General features: G+C 35.3%; 1 protein-coding gene across 2 annotated transcripts in view; it reads left to right on the forward strand.

Moving 5' to 3' along the window:
• The window catches only part of CHIC1 (cysteine rich hydrophobic domain 1), a 122,843-nt gene that overhangs the window by 18,771 nt on the left and 79,766 nt on the right, over positions 1-24,306 (forward strand). For both annotated transcript variants that reach the window (XM_033201124.1, XM_033201125.1), the window contains exon 3: positions 2,800-2,955. In XM_033201124.1, the coding sequence (XP_033057015.1) occupies positions 2,800-2,955 (156 nt within the window). The remainder of the gene's footprint in view (positions 1-2,799; positions 2,956-24,306) is intronic.

A 24,306-nucleotide genomic window follows, 5' to 3' on the forward strand; every position in this document is an offset into this window, starting at 1 on the left:
CTTTCAAAGGCAATCCTGTCCTCCTTTTAAAGTCAAAATGCAGATGTTAGTTTATTGTTTGAAACTCTAGTAAAAGCTTTTCTTTTCAATATATTTGTCTTATGACCTCAAAACATTTGAATTCTCATTTTCAGTAACTTGAATATTTTAGTTTTGAATTTGTCCATAGTAAGAAAATAGAAATTGACACTATTAAATGTTAAAAAGAAGAAAGTGTTGGCGGGAAAGAAGGAAAATGACCACATATTTAGGTAATGTTTTTGTTTTCAATTCCAGAAGCATATAATAAAAGGCAAGTTTTATAACAAATTTTATATACCTCAGCATACAATTTATTTTATTCACAATGTTTGAAATAAAAAGCCAGTTTTCTCTTCCCTCTTTTATTCTCTAGCTTTTGTCTCCCTCAGTCTTCTAACACTATTCATCCCTGGTAGAAGTGGAGCTTTCTTTTCTAAGGCTCCTTATAAACAAATTTTTTTCTTTTGGACTAACTCATTTCTGCACCTTTTAGTTTTATTTTTTAACATCTGTGTTGTACCTACTTTTTAAATAAAAATGTAAATTCCAGTTACAAACATTTAAATTTGTAAATGGACACATTTAATAATTTTATGATTTGCATGAGTTTTTATCAAAATTTACCATGTTTAAAAAACGTTAGCTATTCTGGATACATAATTTAAAGAGAGTTGACAGTAATGTAATATTATAGTTTAAAGCTAAATATGTACATATTTTTTCTTTATTTTAACTTCTATTTGGTTGCTCAGTGATTCCCTAGGAGAAAAGAAGTTGAATATTGCTGTTGGAGAGGTAAATCTTAAGATAGAAACTTGGTACCTTGTTTTTAGAAAGAAGAGCTTGTTATTTTTGTTTTTGTTTTTCTTTTGCTGAAGAATTAAAGAGCATTGAATCTGTGTTTAACATGCAGCAGATTATAAACAAATTATGCTTTTGTTTGTAATATAGTATATAGGAAAACTATAGAATATTAATAGTTACTGAGTAAACCCATTGCCTTCAGGTGACACTTCATGCAAAAGAGAGTTTTTTTTTCTCCAAACCTTCTCAGAGACATGATTCATGGACTTTCTTTTTCAAAGCATTTCAGTCAGGAGCTTACTTCCAGGATTAATTTACATTTTTTGTGACATATATTTAATGAAGATTATTATTCTCGTTTTATCAGTGGGAAACTGAAACTCAGAAAATTAAATGATTTTGCCTGAATTTTTCATAGCTAATAAGTAACTATAATTCAAGTCTCTTGATCTGTTTTTCAATGTTTTTAGTTTGTCTTAGTTTAATGTGCTTAGTGCCCTAAGTTGTTAGTGTTTTCTAATTTCAATTATAAGGCAAGGCTCTCTGAATTTGTTTTCATATTTACTTAGAAATTTTGCCATTTAATTGGAATTCTTTGCACACAGTGATTGTCTTTACATCATGTTGCTGACAGTCTAGATGGAGAATGAAATTAGTTTACTTGCTCCGTGTAAACAAAGTTTTGAGCCTTATAATTTCACAACTATTGTTGTTCACATATTAGTAAGAAAATCAGATTCATGGGCTACGCAATTAACCTTATTGAGTGACATGAACAATTCTAATAAAGCTTCTAATAAAGCTTATATTCTTAATGTTTAGCTTACTTTAGTGCTGAATTCTGTGATCATGTATTTTTATAACATTTGCTAATAGGTATATGTTTTGTGGTGTTGATTCTAAGACATCTTTATTAAGAGACAAAAATGTAATACATTGATTCCTCAAATACAATTTTTATTTGGAATAGTGGTAGTAAAGCTCTATATTTTTGATTCCTAGTCTGCTAATGTGGTTTTTATTTTATAGTATCTTACTTTTCCTAACAATTGCATAATTTTTGCTTTTATAGCCAGATGCTAAAAGTTCTTTCGTAAACTTTATAGTCTGACAGCTTTCTAAATGAAAGGGAATCATTTTTGTAATCCAGAAATGTGATTTCACTGAAAGCAAACTATTTTTAGTGTACGTTTGAATTGTATAACCTTCAAGCAGAATTTTTGGTATAAATCTAATTATTCCAGTCATGTGCATGCCTTTGAACTGACTTTGTCCTTGTTTACAGAGAAGCACAAGTAGCCACTTCCAGGAATGGAGGTAGTAACTAGAAATATTAAACTTGTGTATTTAAAGACCTTTCAACTTTGAAAATTTACAGCAGTTCGAGTCCATTTTATAATGAATATTAACAGGCCATTTCGAATGCAATCACTAGGCATTGTCTTTTGTTAGTGTAACTAACAGTGGCTAATGTTAAAATTGTTATATTGCAAATTTGCCAGGGAATAAGGGTTTGAGAGTTGCCTTTTTCAAAGTAATCCAGGAATATTGCCAAGGTCTAATTTTAATTGCATTTCCTCTAGTAGTATTTGGGTTTTTATTGTTGTGTTATGCTTCTAGTCTTACCCAGCTTTTACTCATAATGACTAGAGACTATCAATTATACTGCCTTGATAATGAGAATATTTGGTAAGAAAACAGCTTGAAAGTTATCCTTTTCCGTCAAGTTTGTTGCAGTCACTTTATTGGTGGTCATTTCAGAAGATTGTTTTTCAACATCAGGCTAAGTTCTATGAACATGAAATTATATTGTTGCGCTTTTCAATGCCACCCTAGAGTGTGTGAACATATTTATGGGGAATATATCTATTTAGATATTTGTGATTCCTTAAATTATTTGTAATAAACGTTTTTCTTAGATTTAGAGATAGTGGAAAGCTGCCCACAAACTGTTAAAGATTGTACCTCTTGTAGGTGGCCCCAGAAGAATTTAAAACCAGCATTGGCCGTGTGAATGCATGTTTGAAAAAGGCTCTCCCGGTCAATGTGAAATGGCTGCTGTGTGGTTGTCTCTGCTGCTGTTGCACACTGGGTTGCAGCCTATGGCCTGTTATTTGTCTCAACAAAAGAGTGAGTAACTGTTTTATTGTATAATAATAATAATAACTAGCATTTATCGAAAGCTTACTATGTGCTATGAACTCTTTTCAAGTACTTTACACAATTTATTTAATTCTTGTAACAATGCTATCTTTATTTTAGAGATAAGGAAACTTGGGAACAGACACATTGTTATTTGTCCAACTTTTACCATTTAACATGGGTTCCCATCATTTCACATAAATGCAGTATAAGTTAAATACTAAGTAATTATAAATGTAAGTGGGCTACTTATTCTTTTTAAAATATTTGATGCTGTGACTTAAGGTATTTCCAAGTTATAGGTATAAAGGAGAGCTTCTGATCTGAAGAAGGCAAAAGTGAGAGTAACCTACAAAGTTTGCAGGGCAAATCCTTAGTTTTAAACATGTTACAATAACATGCTAGCATAGCGTTACTACTTATGTCATGGATTTAAGAGTACTCTCTTAATCTTGTCTTCTTTAAAATTTCACTTTAGTTTTTGTGAATTTTTTCCTCTGGTGGGAAGAGACCTTTAAAACATTTTAATTGAAGCCATTGAGGAAAATTCATTCATTTTACCTAAAGTATTTTTCCTAGTACTGCATGAATGATTTCATTTAAACTTTTGTATAATAAGTAGCCAACGAAATCAGATTCAAAATTATAGTGCCTTGTGGAAGAATAATAGTGGTGCAGTTATTTTATTAAAGCCAAAAATATTCCCAAGAAGCACTCATTATTTATCATCTCCATTCTTTTCCTGCCTGGTTTAATGTTTACTTCAAAAAGACAAATAATGAAATATTGCCAACTCTATGACTTTTTGAATGGAAAAGTTAAGCATTTTATTGATTCTGTTGGCAGTCACAAGTAGGTCAGAGCTTCACTGTAAACATTGCTTAGTTTATTGTTTGTCAAAGCAGGTACAGTATTCTCAAATGGTTTTCTATAAATTAAAAAAAAAGCTGACAGCATAAATTCCTTTCTTAATTGTCATATCTTACTTTTAAAAGTTAAATCAGTAGCTCCTACCCATCCCTATTATTTTTAAAGCCTCAGTATGAATTAATCATGTTTGAATTTCCCCTCATGTAAATACAGCTAATCTCAATTACTTAAGAACAGATTTTTTTTTTTTTTTTTGGTTTCTGTATTATCCAGGACTATCCTTTTTCTGATGACCTGTTTACACTTTGTCTATTTGTTAATACCTTCACCAGAAGGCCTGAAATAAGGAGAAACATTTTTTTTCAATTATTTGATTTTACTATCAATACTTTGAATAAAATATTCAATGGAAACTAAGATAATACTGATGCTCTGATCTCTCCTATCCTCCATTACTTGGATAATTAAAAGCTCATAGTGAAGTTGAGGCATCAGTATATTCTAGTTCGCAAATCTGTCAATTTAAAAAATTTATTTAATATAGATTTGTAAATTGTCATCCATGAGCCAAATACAGCCCACTCTGTTTTTAAACATTTTAAGCAGTTTACCAGCATTAAACCTTGGAATATTTAAAATAAAATTCATGATATCCAGCCTCTTGTAAAATCTAAAGATCTGGCAATACTGGACCCACATGGCTATATGTCAACAGTTGGCTCTGAGTGGTGGCTGCTTCCTTTAAGTAGAACATACATTCTCTGGTTCATCTTAGAAACCACCGATAGTTTACATTATCTGCCTTGCTGTGTAAGCGTTATAGTTCATGGCCTCTGATTTGTATGTGCCATGTTGTCAACACTATACTAGATCGCAAAACATTAAGAACGTGCTGGTAACCTTGTGCAAGTCACTGTTCTTTCTGTAGCCTCAAGTTTTCTCACCTATAAAATCGGGATACTACTGGTTACTTTTAACATGGTTTTATGATGAAATTAAAGCAACTCAAAGATGTCTGTCTACATTTATGAAAAATGAAATATAATTTATGAAATTTATATGAAATTTAATGAAAAAATATAAAATATAATTAAGAATTTTTATACATTCACTACTGATTTTCTAATATATGAAATATAATTTATGAAATTTATGAAAAAATATAAAATATAATTAAGAATTTTTATACATTCACTACTGATTTTCTAATCTGTAAAATAAGTTGAATAGACTACAATAGTTTAATTGGAAGGATGATTTGCATTCATATAGTTCACATCCCTTATTTTACAGGTGTGGGCATAAATCCAGAGAGGTGAAGTGACTTTCTCAGAGTTACACGGCAAATAGCCCAGCCACAAAAATAATCCTTGCTTTATTTTGTTTTTGTTTTTGTCTTTAACACTGCATTCTCTTGACTACATCGTGTTTCTTACATCAAATTGACTAGTCCTGAGACAAGAAATGTTCACATAAGTTGTATAATAAACAGCCCACTGAATTTTAATTCTTTAACAGTGAATAGAAAACCAAATAGTAAATATTTTAGTCTTTGTGGGCCAGAGGTCTCTGTTGCAACCACTTAACTATGGCATTGTCACATGTAAACAGCCATAACCGTATGTAAGTGAGTGTTCTCATAAAACTTTATTTACAAAAACAGGCAGCAAACCAGATCTGGCCTATGGGCTGTTGTTTGACATCTTGCTATAGTCATCTCTAATTGGGTATCTAGCTTTATCGAAGTCATATCTCTGTTTGCTCACAAAATAAAATGGAAATAATAATGAAGATGCTATATTAGCCAATTATTGAAAATGTTTCCAAGACAAGAATTTTTATGTAGATAGTCTGCCTTATAATTTTTTTGGCAGTATAATTCATGGGAATTTTCTCTAGCAAATTAGGTGATAAAGAAAAGAAATATAGGTCAGAGTGCCTTGAGTTCCCCCTAATCTCTCTTGGCTCTGGTGGGATTTCACAGCTACATGATATATGAAATGAGGCTTTTCATTTACCTGTTCTTCTATCTACCACTGAACCAACTGTGGTATCATAGTCAGTTTCAGCCCCAGTCATGCTATCACTCAAAATTTGAAATTACTTTTATCCTTTCCTTTTTGCTTTAATACTTATTAAATTGAGAGAGATGGTCAGAGGAAAGGACTACTTTCTGACTCATGACATGACTATGATGTTTCAGGAGATAGAGGTTGTAATTCACTGTCCTGATTGATTCTGTGTTTTTGTAGCTAGTTATAAAAAGAAGGAAAAGCATATGATAGAAACAAATGCCCCATCCATACATTATGCCATTTGGAAAAGAAAATCGGTCTTTGCAATGAGAGACAAATAGTTCTGCCAAGAATTAAGCAAATTACATGTAATCTATGTATAATTTAGGTCTTACATAAAATACATTTTGTGCTCTTGGTCAAAGACAACATGCATAAAGCAAGTGCATTGAGTATTATAACTTGGTCATAGACTGCCTTTTCCTTACTATCTTTGAACCTTTAATTTATGTGTCAACATTGAGTCATTTGAGCCGTATATAAGAAATGACGTTTATGGCATATTAATACTAAAAGCTGATAAGTTTGCTTTCTTTTTTGTTAACTTTACTGGCTAATTATATTGAATGTAGGATTGTATCTGCTCTGCAGAAGTACAGTGATTGGTATTAAGCTAACTTTGATACTTTTCTGGTCAGCTTGAGAGTCAGCCATCTGATTTATAAAAATAATTTATTGAGAAATAATTTACAGAACATAAAGTTAACTCATATTAAGAGAGCAATTCATTGAATGTTAATGTACTTACAGAGTTATGTAACTATCACCATAATCTAATTTTAGAACATTTCCATCATCCTAAGAGTAAACCTTGTGACCACTTTTAGTCACTCTCAATTTCCCTCCAATCCTTCTAGCCCTAAACAACCACTGATCTACCTTCTCTCTTATATTCACATTTTTGAACATTTTATACAATATGTATTCTTTCAAGGCTTTTAAAACTGAGCATAATGGTTTTTGTGGAAAAATACACATGACATAAAATTTGCATTTTTAACTACTTTAAAGTGTATAATTCAGTGGCATTAACTACATTGACAGTGTTATGCAACCATCCACTATCTAGTTTCAGAAATTTTTTATCACCTGCAAGGAAAATCCCATATCCATTAAGCAGCCATTTCTCATTTTCCTTCCCCTCAGTTAGGAAGTTAAAAAGTGTTTCCCTCTCTTCTGTATTTTACAAAAGTTTAAGAAGGATTGGTATTCTTCTTTTAAATATTTGGGAGAATTTTCTTTCTTTTGGGCATATACCTAACAGTGACACCGTCTGATCTTGGGATTTTTTTTTTCTTGATAGGTTTTTGATTGCACATTCAATATTTACTTGTTATAGGTCTATTCAGGTTTTCTATTTCTACTTGAGTCAATTCTAGGAGTTTGTTCATTTCATCTAGGTTGTCTAGTTTGTTGGCCTACAATTATTTTTAGTATTCTCTTCTAATTTTTTTCTGAATTACTGTAAGAGTGATATGTAATATCCCTATTTTCATTTCTGATTCTAGTCATCTCAGTCTTCTTCTCTTTTTTCTTAATCCTTGTAGCTGAAAGTTTGTCAAATTTCTTGTCAAAGAAAAAACTTTTGGTCTTGTTCATTTTCTCTATTGTTCTATTCTGTATTTCATTTCTCTCTACTCTGTTTTTTCCTTTCTTCTGCTATATTTGGGTTTAGTTTGCTCTTTTTAGTTCCATAAGGTCTTAATTTAGGTTATTGATTTGAGATCATTCTTCTTTCTTTATGTAGGCATTTACTGCCCTCAGTGAATGTACATTGCTTACTCACATTCTGAGATACTGGGAGTTGTGATTTCAATGTATGAATTTCGAGGGAATATAATTCAGCCCATAACACATAAGGAAGGACTTCTGCTATTTTGCTAATTTGTTTTCCATGTCGTATGTTTTTGTTCTTCAAGTCCTTCATTACTTATTTATTTTATGTTTCATTGAGGTTTTTTAGTGTACTGTGTACCTTATTTCCTTTTCTATATCTTTTTATTTTCTTAGTTGTTACAATTAACATCATAACTTATAACTTATAAAACACTAGTTTGAATTTATATCACCTTAGCTTTAATAGTATGTAAATTCTACTGCTATATATATCCATACCTCCCATTTTATGTTGTTGTTATCACAAATTATATGTTATGTATTGTGTGTCCATTAACAGACTTATGATTATCATTTTGTCTTTTAATCATGCAGGAAAAAGAGTTCCAACGCCAAAATACAATATTGGCTTTTAAATATATTTGTGCAGTTACCTTTACCATTTTTCTTGTTTTATCACATGCCTCAAGTTATTGTCTAGTGTCTTTTCATTTCAGCCTAAGGATCTCTCTTTAGAACTTATTAAAAATCTGTCCTAATAGTGATGAACTCCCTCAGCCCTTGATTGTCTGGGAATTTCTTCATTTCTTTTTTTTTTTTTTTTTGGAAGAATAATTTTGCGTGGTATAGAATTTTTGGTTGACAGAGCTTGCTTGTTTGTTTTGTAATTTCTGCACTTTAAATACTATATGCCATCCCACTGCCTCTGACCTTCATGGTTTCTGATGTGAAAATAACTGTTAATCTTATGAAGAATCTCTTGTACTTAACAAGTCACTTCTTTCTTACAGATTTCAAGATTTCCCTCTTTGTTTTTTACTTTCAACAGTTTAATTATACTTTATCTTGGTATGGTTCACTTTGAATTTATCCTACTTGGAATTTATTTGGCTTCTTGAAATGTTTTTTCTCTATGTGCAGATTCCAATTAATATCTGGTGCCACTTGATGCCAGCCTGAAGAACTTCCTTTAGTATTTCACATAAACTGGGTCGCAGGCCACAGATACTCTCAGTTTTTATTTAGGAATGTCTTTATTTTATCTTCACTTTTTAATATGCAATTTTTAATTAATAGATTTTTAAAACTAATTTTAGGTTTACAGAAAAAAATGAGCAAAAAGCACAGATTCCATAAACCCAATTTCCTCTACTATTGAGATCTTACATTAGTGTGGTACAGTTGTTACAGTTGATGAGCCAATGTTGGTATCTTATAATTAACTAAAGTCCATGGTTTACATTAGGCTTCACTCTTTGTGTTCTACATCCTATGGATTTTGGCAAGTGTATAATGATATGTATCCATCATCCAGTATCATACAGAATAGCAGTTTCACTGCCCTAAAACTCCATTATGCTACACCTATTTCATTCCACCCTCATATCCTGAGCAATCACCTAACATTTTATTGTCTCCATAGGTTTTCCTTTTCCAGAATGTCATATAAGTTGGAATTATATAGAATATATTAATATTGATTTCTTTCACTTACCAATATGCATTTAAGGTTCCTCCATGTCTTTTTCTGGCTTGATAGCTAATTTCTTTTGTCACTGAATAATATTCCATTTTGGGATTTGCCACAGTTTTATCTCTTCACCTGTTGAAGGGTTTCTTGGTTGCTTCCAAGGTTTGGCACTCATAAATAAGACTGTTATAAACATTCAAGTACAGGTTTTTGAGTGGGCAGTTGTGAACTCATTTGATGATTGCTGGATCATATGGTAAGAGTATGTTTAGTTTTGTAAGAAACTGCCAAACTGTCTTGCAAAATCGCTGTGCCATTTTGTATTCCCACCAGCAATGAATAAGACTTCCTATTGTTCTGCATCTTCATCAACGTTTGGTGTTGTCAGTATTGTGGATTTTGGCCATTCTAAAACGTAGGTTGTGATACCTCACTATTGTTTTAATTTCTAATTCTGCATAGTCATATGATATTGAGCAGCTTTTTACAAGCTTATTTTTCTTCTATGTATCTTCTTTGAAGAGGTTTCTGATCAGGCCTGTGACCCCCCTTTTTGTAGTGGCATGGGTACAGGATGGTTCCTGAAGGAAAAGAGGGCTTAGTGGCCTCCAAATTCCCTCACCCACCAGTTTCTGGAGGAGGCTCTAGTGGGGTGAGGACTGAGGAGCCTATGCACACTTTTTCATTGGGATGTTTATGTTATTATTGTTGAGTTGTTAAAGAGTTATTTGTATACTTTGGATACCAGTCTTCTACAAAGTATGTGTTTTGCAAATATTTTCTCTCAGCCTGTGGTTTGTCTTTTTACTCTCTTAATAGTATATTTTGTAGAGTGGAACATTTAATTTTAATGAATTTCAACTTATTAATGTTTTATTTTATGCATCTTACTTTCTGGTATTGTATGTAAGAATTCATTGCCAAACCCAAGGTCACCTAGATTTTGTTGTGTGTTATATTCTAGGAATTTTAAGAGTTTGGCATTTGTAAAAGGTGTAAGGTATGTGAATACATTCAGTTTTCCTTGCATGTTGATGTCCAGTTGTACCAGCACCATCTGTTGAAAAGACAACAATTTCCATTGAATTACCTTTTTGTCAGAGGGTCTGTTTCTGGCTTCTCTATTCTGTTCCACTGAACTAATCAGTTCTTTCATCAATTCCACACTGTCTCGATTACTGTAGCTTTATAGTAAGTCATGAGGTCAAGTAGTATCAGTATCAGTAGTATCAGTCCTCTTTGTTCTCCTTAAATATTGTGTTGACTATTATGGATCTTTTACTTTTCCATATAAACTAAAGAAAACTTTAGAATCATTTTTTCAATAATCACAAAATATTGTGATTTTGTGTTCTGAAACTTTACTGACTTTTTAAAAATCAGTTCAAGGAGCCTTTTGGCAGAGTCTTTTGGGTTTCTAGGTGTAGAATAATACCATCAGCAAAAAGAGGTAGTTTCACTTTTTTACCTATTTATGTGCCTTTTTATTTTTTCTCTTGACTGATTGTTCTGTCTAGGACTTCCAGTACTGTGTTGAATAGGAGTGGTGGGAGTGAGTATCCTTTTCTTGTTCCAGTTCTCAAAAAAGCTGGGAAATGGTTCCAGCTTTTGCCTGTTATATATGATGTTAGCTTTGGGTTTGCCATAGATGGCTCTTAACTATTTTGAGATATATTCCTTTGATGGCTAGTTTGTTAAGAGTTTTTATGAAGTGAAGTTGGATTTTATCAAAAGCTTTTTCTCTGTTGACAAGATTATATGGTCTTTGTTTTTAGTCCTGTTTATGTGGTGAATCACATTTATTGATCCGCGTATATTGAACCAACCTTGCATCCTAGGATTAAAGCCTACTCGATTGTGGAGAATTAATTTTTTGATGTGCTTCTGGATTCAGATTGCTAGTATTTGTTGGGGATTTTTGTGTCTATGTTCATCAGGGATGTTGGTCTGAAGTTTTTTTTCATTGTGTCTTTGCCATATTTTGGTATCAGGATGATGCTGGTTTATAGGACGAATTAAGGAGGAGTCTCTCTTCTATTTTTGGAATAATTTCAGTACGATTGGTACTAGTTCTTCTTATGTCTGGTAGAATTCAGCTGTGAATCCATCTGGTTTACGGTTTTTCTTCATTGGTAGGTTTTTAATTGCTGTTTCAATTTTGGAACATGTTATTGTTCTGTTCAGGATTTCCATTTATTTTTTCCTGATTCAATCTTGGGAGCCTGTGCGTTTGCAGAAATTTATTCATTTCCTCTAGATTTTCTAATTAGTATGCATAGAGGTGTTCATAATAGTGTCTGAGGATCTTTATGTTTCTGTGAGATTGGTTGTAATGTCTCCTTTGTCATTTCTCATTGTGCTTATTTGGATCATCTCTCATTTTTCTTTGTTAATTTAGCTGTCAATCTACAGATCTTGTTTATCCTTTCAAAAATCCAACTTTTGGTTTCATTGACCCTTTGTATGGATTTTGGGTCTCAGTTCCTTTCAGTGCTCCTCTGATTTTTGTTTTCTTCTGTTAGCTTTGTTAGTTTGTTTTTGTTTTTCTAGTTCCTCTAGGTGCAATGTTAGATTGATAATTTGAGATCCTTCTAAGTTTTGAATGTGGGCATTTGAAACTGTAAACTTTCCTCTTCGTGCTGCTTTTGCTGCATCCTAGAGATTTTGTGTTTTGTGGATGATTGTCTTGTATAGTATCATGGAGAGGTTCTCCGAATTTCTTGAATTTGCATATCAACCTCTAGCAAGATTAGGGAAATGTTCATGAACTGTGTCCTCAGATATGTTTTCCATGTTGCTTACTCTGTCTCCTTCTGTCTCAGGAGTCCTAATGTGTCATAGGTTTGGTCTATCTACATAACTCCCTATTTCTCAGAGACTTTGTTCCTTTTTTATAATTCTATTTTCTTTGCTTCTGTCTGACTGGCTTGATTCAAAACACCAGTCTTCAATCTTTGAAACTCTTCCTTCAGTTTGATATAATCTTGTTAATGCTTCTAATTTTATGTTGAAATTCCTTTAGTGAATTTTTCAATTCCAGAAGTTCAGTTTTTTTTTTTTTTTTTTTTTTTTTTTTTTTAATATGGTCAAGTCATCTTTCAACGTTTGGATAATTTTACTGGCTTCCTTGGTTTGGACTTCAACTTTCTCTTGAATCTTTTTGAACTTCTTTGCCATCCAGATTCTGAATTCTATGTCATTTCAGACATTTAAAGCTGTTTAGAATCCATTGCTGGGGACATAGTGCAATCATTGGTAGGTAAGTAAACACACTGACTTTTTGAATTGCTGGAATTATTGCATTGATTTTTTTTTTTCTGCTCTGAGGGTTCTTGTGTTTCTCATTTTGAAATTGCTGTTATTTGGATGGGACCTTTTATTTTACAGGGTTTTTTTTCTCTTGAAGGTTTGGCAAATGTTGTATATAGGTGTTTTCCTTTGTTTTGTTTCGTTTTGTTTTGTTTTGTTTTGTTTTTTTGAGGCAGAGTCTTGCTCAGTCACCCAGGTTGGAGTGCAAAGTCATGATCTCAGCTCACTGCAATCTCTGCCTCCTGTGTTCAAGCAATTCTTCTGCCTCAGCCTCTCGAGTAGCTGGGATTACAGGCACCTGCCATCATGCCCGGCTAATTTTTGTATTTGTGTAGAGATGGAGTTTCACCATGTTGCCCAGGCTGATCTTGAACTCCTGACCTCAGTCGATCTACCCGCTTTCTTTTTGAGTGCTTTCAGAGTGTCCTTAGTTTTCTGCATTGGATTTCATAGGCATTGCATGCTGAAGGAATTTATTTTTGTTTGCTGGTATAATTCAGGTTACAATCCAGTAGATAGAGTTTAAATATAAGGGCCAGCAGATAGGATTTTACTCAGTAGTGTGTCTTTTTTGTATTGCAATGCATATGCATTTCAAGTACACAACTTGGAGGCCTCAATTACATTTATACTGTTGTGGAACCATTACCACTACCAATTTCCAGTTTTTTTTTTCATTACCCAAACAGGAACTCTATAGCCATTAAGTAATAACTTCTCAATTCTTCCTTTCTTCATACTCTGCTAACTTCTAATCTTTCTGTCTCTACAAATTTGCCTATTCTGGATACCTCATGTAAGTGAAATAATGCCATAATTTTTCTTTTAGATTGAGCTTATTTCGCATACCGTAAAGTCTTCAGAGTTAATCCATTTCATATTTCAGAATTTCATTCTCTTTTATGGCTTAATAGCATTCTATTTTGTGTAAATATCATAGTTTTGTCTATCCACTTATTTATTGATGGACACTTGAGTTGTTTCCACCTTTTGGCTATTGGGAATAATGCTGTAGTAAACATTACTGTACAAGTGCCTGAGTCTTTGATTTCAATTCCTTTGGGTATATATCTAGGAGTACAATTCTGGTCATATGGCAACTGTTTTGCTTTTTGAGGAACCACCATAACCTTTTCTTTTTTTTTTTTTTTTATTATATTGAAGTTCTGGGATACATGGGCAGAACGTGCAGGTGTGTTACATGTGCCATGGTGGTTTGCTGCACCCATCAACCCATCATCTACATTAGGTATTTGTCCTACTGCTATCCCTCCCCTTTGCTCCCACCCCCCGGCAGGCCCCGTTGTGTGATGTACCCCTCCCTGTGCCCATATATTCTCATTGCTCAACTCCCACTTATGAGTGAGAACATGCAGTGTTTGGTTTTCCGTTCCTGAGTTAGTTTGCTGAGAATGATGGTTTCCAGCTTCACCCATGTCTCTGCAAAGGACATGAACTCATCCTTTTTTATGGCTGCATAGTATTCCAGGGTGTATATGTACCACATTTTCTTTATCCAGTCTAATATTGATGGGCATTTGGGTTGGTTTTAAGTCTTTGCTGTAGTGACTAGTGCTGCAGTAAGCATACATTTGCATGTGTCTTTGTAGTAGAATGATTTATAATTCTTTTGGTATATACCCAGTAATGGGATTGCTGGGTCAAATGGTATTTCTAGTTCTAGATCCCTGAGGAATCACCACGCTATCTTCCACAATGGTTGAACTAATTTATACTCCCACCATCAGTGTAAAAGTGTTCCTATTTCTGGACATCCTCTCCAGCATCTTTTGTTTCCTTTTTAATAATCGCCTTTCTAACTGGAGTGAGATGGTATCTTATTGTGGTTTTCATTTGCATTTCTCTAATGAACAGTAATGATGAGATTTTTTCATATGTTTGTTGGCCTCAAGAATGTCTTCTTTCAAGAAGTGTCTGTTCATATCCTTTGCCCACTTTTTGATGGGGTTGTTTTTTTCTTGCAAATTTGTTTAAGTTCCTTGTAGATTCTGGATATTAGCCCTTTGTCCAATGGATACATTGCAAAAATTTTCTCCCATTCTGTAGATTCCCTGTTCACTCTGATGATAGTTAAACTTCTTAAGCTGATAAGCAACTTCAGCAAAGTCTCAGGATACAAAATCAATGCACAAAAATAACAAGCATTCCTATACACCAGTAATAGACAAACAGAGAACCAAATCACGAGCAAACTCCCATTCACAGTTGCTACACAGGAATAAAATACCCAGGAATACAACTTAAAAGGGATGTGAAGGACCTCTTTAGTGGGAGCTACAAACCTCTCCTCAAGGAAATGCGAGAGGACACAAACAAATGGAAAAACATTCCATGCTCATAGATAAGAAGAATCAATATTGTGAAAATAGCCATACTGCCCAAAGTAATTTATAGATTCAATGATATCCCCATCAAGCTACCATTGACTTTCTTCACAGAATTAGAAAAAAACTACTTTAAATTTCATATAGAACTTAAAAAGAGCCCATATACTCAAGATAATCCTAAGGAGAAAGAACAAAGCTGGAGGCATCACACTACCTGACTTCAAACTATATTACAAAGCTTCAGTAACCAAAGCAGTTTGGTACTGGTACAAAATAGATATATGGGCCAATGGAAGAGAACAGAGACTTCAAAAATAACACCACACATCTGCAATCATCTGATCTTTGACAAACTTGCCAAAAACAAGCAATGGGAAAAGGATACCCTATTTAATAAATTGTGTTGGGAAAACTGGCTAGCCATAAGCAGAAAACTGAAACTGGACCTGTTTCTTACATCTTACACAAAAATTCAAAAATTAACTCAAGATGGATTAAAGATTTAAATGTAAGATCCAAAACCATAAAAACTCTAGAAGAAAACCTAGGTAATACCATTCAGAACATAGGCATGGACAAAGACTTCATGACTAAAATACCAAAAGCAATTGCAACAAATGCCAAAATTGAAAAGTGGGATGTAATTAAACTAAAGAGCTTCTGCACACCGCAATCTTTTCCATGGGAGCTGTACCATTTTACATTCCTACCAGCAATGCAGAAGAGTTCAGATGTATGCACATCCTCATCAATGTGTGTTATTTTCCATTTTATTTATAACAGCCGCCCGAATGAGCATAAAATGGTGTCTCATTGTGTTTTCGATATACATTTCCCTCATGATTCATGATATTTAGTGTCTTTTCATTTGCTTGTTGAACATTTGTATATCTTTTTTGAAGACATGTCTGTTCACATCCTTTGTCCATTTTCTCTCTAGGTTGTTTATTTGTTCTTAAGTTGTGGGCTTTTTTATATAATCTTGTTGTTAATCTCTTATCAAATATATAATTTACAAATAATTTCTACTGTTCTGTGGTTTGTCTTTTCACTCTCTTAATAGTGCCATGTGATGCACAAAATTGTTGATTTTGATGAAGTCCCATTAAACTATTTTTCTTTTCTTGCCTGGGCTTCAGCATTATATCTTTTAAAATATATATTTTTATGTATTTTATATATAAAACATAATTATATATATACACTATAAGTTTTGGGATACATGTGCAGAATGTGCAGGTTTGTTACATAGGTATACATGTGCCATGGTGGATTGGTGCACCCATCGACCTGTAATCTACATTAGGTATTTCTCCTAATGTTATCCCTCCCCTACCCCCCCCACCTCCTGAGAGACCCTTGTGTGTGATGTTCCCCTCCCTGTGTCCATGTGTTCTCATTGTTCAACTCCCACTTATGAGTGAGAACATGCAGTGTTTGGTTTTCTCTTCCTGTGTTAGTTTGCTGAGAATGATGGTATCCAGCTTCATCCATGTCCCTTCAAAGAACATGAACTCATCCTTTTTTATGGCTGCATAGTATTCCATGGTGTATATGTGCCACATTTTCTTTATCCAGAGTATCATTCATGGGCATTTGGGTTGGTTCCAAGTCTTTGCTGTTGTGAATAGTGCTGCAGTAAACATTCGTGTGCGTGTGTTTTTATAGGAGAATGATTTATAAACCATTGGGTATATACCCAGTAATGGGATCACTGGGTCAAATGGTATTTCTGGCTCTAGAGCCTTGGGCAATTGCCACACTGTCTTCCACAATGGTTTGCTAATTTACACTCCCACCAACAGTGTAAACGTGTTCCTATTTCTGGACATCCTCTCCAGCATCTGTTGTTTCCTGACTTTTTAATGATCACCATTCTAACTGGCATGAGATGGTATCTCATTGTGGTTTTGATTTGCATTTCTCTAATGACCAGTGATGATGAGCTTTTTTTTCATGTTTGTTGGCTGCATAAATGTCTTCTTTTGAAAAGTGTCTGTTCATATCCTTCACCCACTTTTTGGTGGGGGTTGGTTTTTTCTTATAAATTTGTTTAAGTTTCTTGTAGATTCTGAAGATTAGCCCTTTTTCAGTTGGATAGATTGCAAAAATTTTCTCCCAATCTGTAGATTGCCTGTTCACTCTGATGATACTTTCTTTTGCTGTGCAGAAGCTCTTTAGTTTAATTAGATCTCAATTGTCCATTTTGGCTTTTGTTGCCATTGGTTTTGGTGTTTCACTCATGAAGTCTTTGCCCATGCCTATCTCCTGAATGGTATCACCTAGGTTTTCTTCTAGGGTTTTTATGGTTTTAGGTCCTCCGTTTAAGTCTTTACTCCATCTTGAGTTAATTTTGTATAAGGTGTAAGGAAGGGGTTCAGTTTCAGTTTTCTGCTTATGGCTAGCCAGTTTTCCAACACCATTTATTAAATAGGGAATCGTTTCCCCATTGCTTGTTTCTGGCAGGTTTGTCAAAGATCAGATGGTTGTAGATGTGTGGTGTTATTTCTAAGGCCTCTGTTCTGTTCCATTGGTCTATATATCTGTTTTGGTATTAGTACAATGCTGTTTTGGTTACTATAGCTTTGTAGTATAGTTTGAAGTTAGATAGCGTGATGCCTCCAGCTTTGTTCTTTTTGCTTAGGGTTGTCTTGGGTATATGGGCTGTTTTTTTGATTTGATATGAATTTTAAAGTAGTTTTTTCTACTTATGTGAAGTTAATGGTCACTTGATAGGGATATCATTGAATCTATAAATTACTTTGGGCAGTATGGCCATTTCCACGATATTGATTCTTCCTATTTATGAGCATGGAATGTTTTTCCATTTGTTTTTGTCCTCTCTTGAGCAGTGGTTTGTAGTTCTTCTTGAAGAGGTCCTTCATGTCCCTTGTAAGTTGTATTCCTAGGTATTTTTTCTATTTGTAGCAATTGTGAATGGGAGTTCACTCATTATTTGGCTCTCTGTTTGTCTATTATTGGTATATAGGAATGCTTGTGATTTTTGCACATTGATTTCGTATCCTGAGACTTTGCAGATGTTGCTAATTAGCTTAAGGAGATTTTGGCTGAGATGATGGGGTTTTCTAAATATTCAATCGTGTCGTCTGCAAACAGAGACTATTTGACTTCCTGTCTTCCTGATTGAATATCCTTTATTTTTTTCTCTTGCCTGATTGTCCTGGCCAGAATTTCCAATACTATGTTGAATAGGAGTGTTGAGAGAGGCATCCTTGTCTTGTGCTTCTTTTCAAAGGCAGTGCTTCCAGTTTTGCCCACTCAGTATGATATTTGCTGTGGGTTTGTCATAAATAGCTCTTATTATTTTGAGATGTGTTCCATTAATACCCAGTTTATTGAGAGTTTTTAGCATGAAGGGTTGTTTAATTTTATCAAAGGCCTTTTCTGCATTTATTGAGATAATCTTGTGGGTTTGGTCAATGGTTCTGTTTATGTGATGGATTATGTTTATTGATTTGCGTATGTTGAACTAGCCTTGCATCTCAGGAATGAAACTGACTTGATCGTGGTGGGTAAGCTTTTTGATTTGCTGCTGGATTCTATTTGCCAGTATTTTATTGAGGATTTTCGCATCGATGTTCATCAGGGATATTGGCTGAAATTTTCTCTTTTTTGTTGTGTCTCTGCCAGGTTTTGTTAACAGGATGATGCTGGCCTCATAAAGTGAGTTAGGGAGGAGTCCTTCTTTTTCTATTGTTTGGAATAGTTTCAGAAGGAATGGTACCAGCTCCTATTTGTACCTCTAGTAGAATTCAGCTGTGAATCCGTCTGGACCTGGGCTTTTTTCGGTTGGTAAGCTGTTAATTACTGCCTGAATTTCTGAAATTGTTATTGGTCTATTCAGAGATTCAACTTCTTCCTGGTTTAGTCTTGGGAGGGTGTATGTGTCCAGGAATTTATCCATTTCTTCGAGATTTTCTAGTTTATTTGCATAGAGGTGTTTATAGTATTCTCTGATGGTAGTTTATGTTTCTGTGGAATCAGTGGTGATACCCCTTTTATCATTTTTTAATGTGTCTATTTTCCTCTTCTCTCTTTTCTTTTTTATTAGTCTGGTTAGTAGTCTATTTTGTTAATTTTTTCAAAAAATCAGCTCCTGGATTCATTAGGTTTTTTTTGTTTTGTTTTGTTTTGTTTTTGAAGGGTTTTTCGTGTCTCTATCTCCTTCAGTTCTGCTCTGATCTTAATTATTTCTTGTCTTCTGCTAGCTTTTGAATTTGTTTGCTCTTGTTTCTGTAGTTCTTTTAATTGTGATTTTAGGGTATCGATTTTAGATTTTTCCTGCTTTCTCTTGTGGGCATTTAGTGCTCCAAATTTTCCTCTAAACACTGCTTTAGTTGTGTCCCAGATATTCTGGTATGTCGTGTCTTTGTTGTCATTGGTTTCAAAGAACTTATTTATTTCTGCTTTAATTTTGTTATTTACCTAGTAGTCATTCAGGAGCTGGTTGTTCAGTTTCCATGTAGTTGTGCTGTTTTGAGTGAGTTTGTTAATCCTAAGTTCTAATTTGATTGCACTGTGGTCTGAAAGATGTTTTGTTTGGATTTCCATTATTTTGCATTTGCAAAGGAGTGTTTTACTTCCAATTATGTGGTCAGTTTTAGAATAAGTGTGATGTGGTGCTGAGAAAAATATATATTCTGTTGACTTGGGGTGGAGAGTTCTGTAGATGTCTATTAGTTCTGCTTGATCCAGAGCTGAATTCAAGTCTTGAATATCCTTGTTAATTTTCTGTCTCATTAATCTGTCTGATATTGACAGTGGGGTGTTAAAGTCTCCCACTATTATTGTGTGGGAGGGAGTCTAAGTTTCTTTGTAGGTCTCTAAGAACTTGCTTTATTAATCTGGGCGCTCCTGTATTGGGTGCATATATATTTAGGATAGTTAGCTCTTGTTGTTGCATTGAACCCTTTACCATTTGTAATGCCCTTCTTTGTCTTTTTTGATCCTTGTCAGTTTAAATTCTGTTTTATCAGAGAGTAAGATTGCACTTCTTGCTTTTTTTGGCCTTTCATTTACTTGGTAAATATTTCTCCATCCCTTTATTTTGAGACTGTGTGTGTCTTTGCACATGAGATGGGTCTTCTGAATACAGTACATGGATGGGTCTTTACTCTTTATCTAATTTGCCAGTCTGTTTCTTTTAATTGGGGCATTTAGCCCATTTACATTTAAGGTTAATATTGTTATGTGTGAATTTGCTCTGTCATTATCATGCTATCTGGTTATTTTGCCCATTAGTTGATGCAGTTTCTTCATAGTGTCGATGGTCTTTAAAATTTGATATGTTGTTGCAGTGGCTGTTACTGATTTTTCGTTTCCATGTTTAGTGCTTCCTTCAGGAGCTCTTGTAAGGCAGGCCTGGTGGTGACAGAATCTCTCAGCATTTACTTGTCTATAAAGGATTTTATTTCTCCTTCACTTAGTTTGGCTGGACATGAAATTCTGGATTGAAAATTCCTTTCTTTAAGAACGTTGAATATTGGCCCCCACTCTCTTCTGGCTTGTAGGGTTTCTGCAGAGAGATCTGCTGTTAGTCTGATGGACTTCCCTTTGTGGGTAACCCGACTTTTCTCTCTGGCTGCCCTTAACGTTTTTTACTTCATTTCAACCTTGGTGAACCTGACGATTATGTGTCTTGGAGTTGCTCTTCTCCAGGTGTATCTTTGTGGTGTTCTCTGTATTTCCTGAATATGAATGTTGTCCTGTCTTGCTAGGTTGGGTAAGTTCTTGTGGCTTATATCCTGAAGGGTGTTTTTTTAACTTGGTTCCATTTTCCCTATCACCAATCAAATGTAGGTTTGCTCTTTTACATAATCCCATATTTCTTGGAGGCTTTCTTCATTCCTTTTCATTCTTTTTTCTCTAATCTTGTCTTCATGCTTTATTTCATTAAGTTGATCTTCAGTCTCTGATATTCTTTCTTCCGCTTGATTGATTCAGCTATTGATACTGTGCATGCTTCACGAAGTTCTTGTGGTGTGTTTTTCAACTCCATCAGCCCATTCATCTTCTTCTCTTAGCTGGTTATTCTAGTTAGCAATTCCTCTAATTTTTTTTCAAGGTTCTTGGCTTCCTTGATTGGTTAGAATATGCTCCTTTAGCTCAGCAGAGTTTGTTATTACCCACCTTCTGAAGCCTAGTTCTGTCAATTTGCCAAACTTATTCTCTGTCCAGTTTTGCTCCCTTGCTCATGAGGAGTTGTGATCTTTTGGAGGAGAAGAGACATTCTGGTTTTGGGAATTTTCAGCCTTTTTGCACTCATCTTTTCTCATCTTCATGGATTTATCTACCCTTGGCCTTTGATGTTGATGACCTTTGGAACAGGTTTTTGTGTACATCCTTTTTGTTGATGTTGATGCTATTCCTTTCTGTTTGTTAGTTTTCCTTCTAATAGGGCCCTCTGCTGCAGGTCTGCTGAAGTTTGCTGAAGGTCTACTTCAGACCCTGTTTGCTTTGGTATCACCAACGGAGGCTGCAGAACAGCAAAGATTGCTGCCTCTCCTTTCTCTGTAAGGTTCGTCCCAGAAGGGCACTTGCCAGATGCCAGCTGGAACTCCCCTCTATGAAGTGTCTCTTGACTACTCCTGGGAGTTGTCTTCCAGTCAGGAGGCACGGTTGTCAGGGACCCACTTGAGGAGGCAGTCTTTCCCTTAGCAGAGCTTGAGCGCTATGCTGGGAGATCTGCTGCTCTTTTCAGAGCCGGCAGACAGGAATGTTTAAGTCTGCTACAGCTGCTCCCACAGCCGCCCATTCCCCCAGGTGCTCTGTTCCAGGGAGATGTTTTATCTATAAGTCTTTGACTGGAGCTGCTGCCTTTCTTTCAGAGATGGCCTGCCCAGAGAGGAGGAATCTAGAGATGTCATCTGGCTACAGTGGCTTTGCCAATCTGTGGTGGGCTTTGCCCAGTTCAGATTTCCTGGCAGCTTTGTTTACACTTTGAGGGTAAAACTGCCTACTCAAGCCTCAGTAATGGTGGACTCCCCTTCCCCCAACAAGCTGGGACATCCCAGGTTGACTTCAGACTGCTGTGATGGCAGTGAGAATTTCAGGCCAGTGGACCTTAGCTTCCTGGGCTCCATGGGAGTGGGATCCGCTGAGCTAGACCACTTGGCTCACTGGCTTTAGCCCCCTTTCCAGCAGGAGTGAACAGTTCTAACTCGCTGGCATTCCAGGAGCCACTGGGGTATGAAAAAAACACTTCTGCAGCTAGCTCGATGTCTGTCCAATGGGCGCCTAGTTTTTGGCTTGAAACCCAGGGCCATGGTGGTGTCGGCACCCAAGGGAATCTTCTGGTCTGTGGGTTGCAAAGTCTGTGGGAAAAGTATAGTAACTGGGCCGGAATGCATTGTTCCTCACTCTCGGCACAGTCCCTCATGGCTTCCCTTGACTTGGGGAGGGAGTTCCCTGACCCCTTGTGGTTCCCAGGTGAGGCAACACCCCACCCTACTTCTGCTCGCCCTCTGTGGGCTGCACCCACTGTCTAACTAGTCCAGTGAGATGAGCTGGGTACTTTAGTTGAAAATGCAGAAATCAACTGCCTCCTTCATTGATCTCGCTGGGAGCTGCAGACCAGAGCTGTTTCTGTTCAGCCATCTTGCCAGCCACCCCTTTAGACATGATATCTAATAAATCATAGCAAAATCCAGTGTCGTGACAATTTCTTCTTTTTTTCTGAGTGTTTTATAGTTGTAGCTCTTACATTTAGTGCATTGATACACTTTGAGTTAATTTTTATCTATGTGAGGTCAGCTTCCTACTTCACTCTTTTGCATGGGGATATCCAGGTTTCCCTGTAGCATTTGTTGCGAAGACATACTTTCTCCTTCGAATGTTTAATACTCTTGTTGAATATAGTTGCCCATATATTTGAGACTTTACTTCTAGGCTCAGTGTTCTATTTCATTGGGTTGTATGTCTCTCTTTATGCCAGTACTACACTTTTTTGATCACTTGAGCTTTTTATTATTATTATTATTATTATACTTTAAGTTCTAGGGTACATGTGCACAGTGTGCAGGTTTGTTACACACACACATATATATATATATATATATATATATATGTACCATGTTGGTGTGCTGCACCCATTAACTCATCATTTACCTTAGGTATAACTCCTAATGCTATCCCTCCCCCAACCCTCCACCCCACAACAGGCCCCGGTGTGTGATGTTCCCCTTCCTGTGTCCAGGTGTTCTCATTTTTTAATTCTCACCTATGAGTGAGAACATGCAGTGTTTGGTTTTCTGTTCTTGCGATAGTTTGCTGAGAATGATGGTCTCCACCTGCATCCATGTCCCTACAAAGGACATGAACTCATCCCTTTTTATGGCAGCATAGTATTTCATGGTGTATATGTGCCACATTTTCTTAATCCTGTCTGTCATTGATGGACATTTGGGTTAGTTCCAAGTCTTTGCTATTGTGAATAGTGCTGCAATAAACATACGTGTGCATGTGTCTTTATAGCAGCATGATTTATAATCCTTTGGGTATATACCCAGTAAAGGGATGACTGAGTCAAATGGTATTTCTAGTTCTAGATCCTTGAGGAATCACCGCACTGTCTTGCACAATGGTTGAACTAGTTTACAGTCCCACCAACAATATAAAAGTGTTCCTATTTCTCCACATCCTCTCCAGCACCTATTGTTTCCTGACTTTTTAATGATCACCATTCTAACTGGTGTGAGATGGTATCTCATTGTGGTTTTGATTTGCATTTCTCTGATGGCAAGTGATGATGAGCATTTCTTCATGTGTCTGTTGGCTGCATAAACGTCATCTTTTGAGAAGTGTCTGTTCATATCCTTTGCCCACTGTTTGATGGGATCATTGGTTTTTTTCTTGTAAATTTATTTGAGTTATTTGTAGGTTCTGGATATTAGCCCTTTGTCAGATGAGTAGATTGCACAATTTTTCTCCCATTCTGTAGGTTGCCTGTTCACTCTGATGGTACTTTCTTTTCCTATGCAGAAGCTCTTTAGATTAATTAGCTCCCGTTTGTCAATTTTGGCTTTTGTTGCCATTGCTTTTGGTGTTTTAGACATGAAGTCCTTGCCCATGCCTGTGTCCTGAATGGTATTTTCTAGGTTTTCTTCTAGGGTTTTTATGGTTTAGGTCTAACATTTAAGTCTCTAATACACCTTGAACTAATTTTCATATAAGGAGTAAGGAAGGGATCCAGTTTCAGCTTTCTACTTAGGACTAGCCAATTTTCCTAGCACCATTTATTAAATAGGGAATCCTTTCCCCATTTCTTGTTTCTCTCAGGTTTGTCAAAGATCAGATGGTTGTAAATGTGTGGTATTATTTCTGAGGACTCTGTTCTGTTCCATGGGTCTATATCTCTGTTTTGGTACCAGTACCATGCTGTTTTGGTTACTGTAGCCTTGTAGTATAGTTC

Source organism: Trachypithecus francoisi, unplaced genomic scaffold (genome assembly GCF_009764315.1).
Source record: "Trachypithecus francoisi isolate TF-2019V2 unplaced genomic scaffold, Tfra_2.0 Lachesis_group6, whole genome shotgun sequence".
Classification (NCBI taxonomy): Eukaryota; Metazoa; Chordata; class Mammalia; order Primates; family Cercopithecidae; genus Trachypithecus; species Trachypithecus francoisi.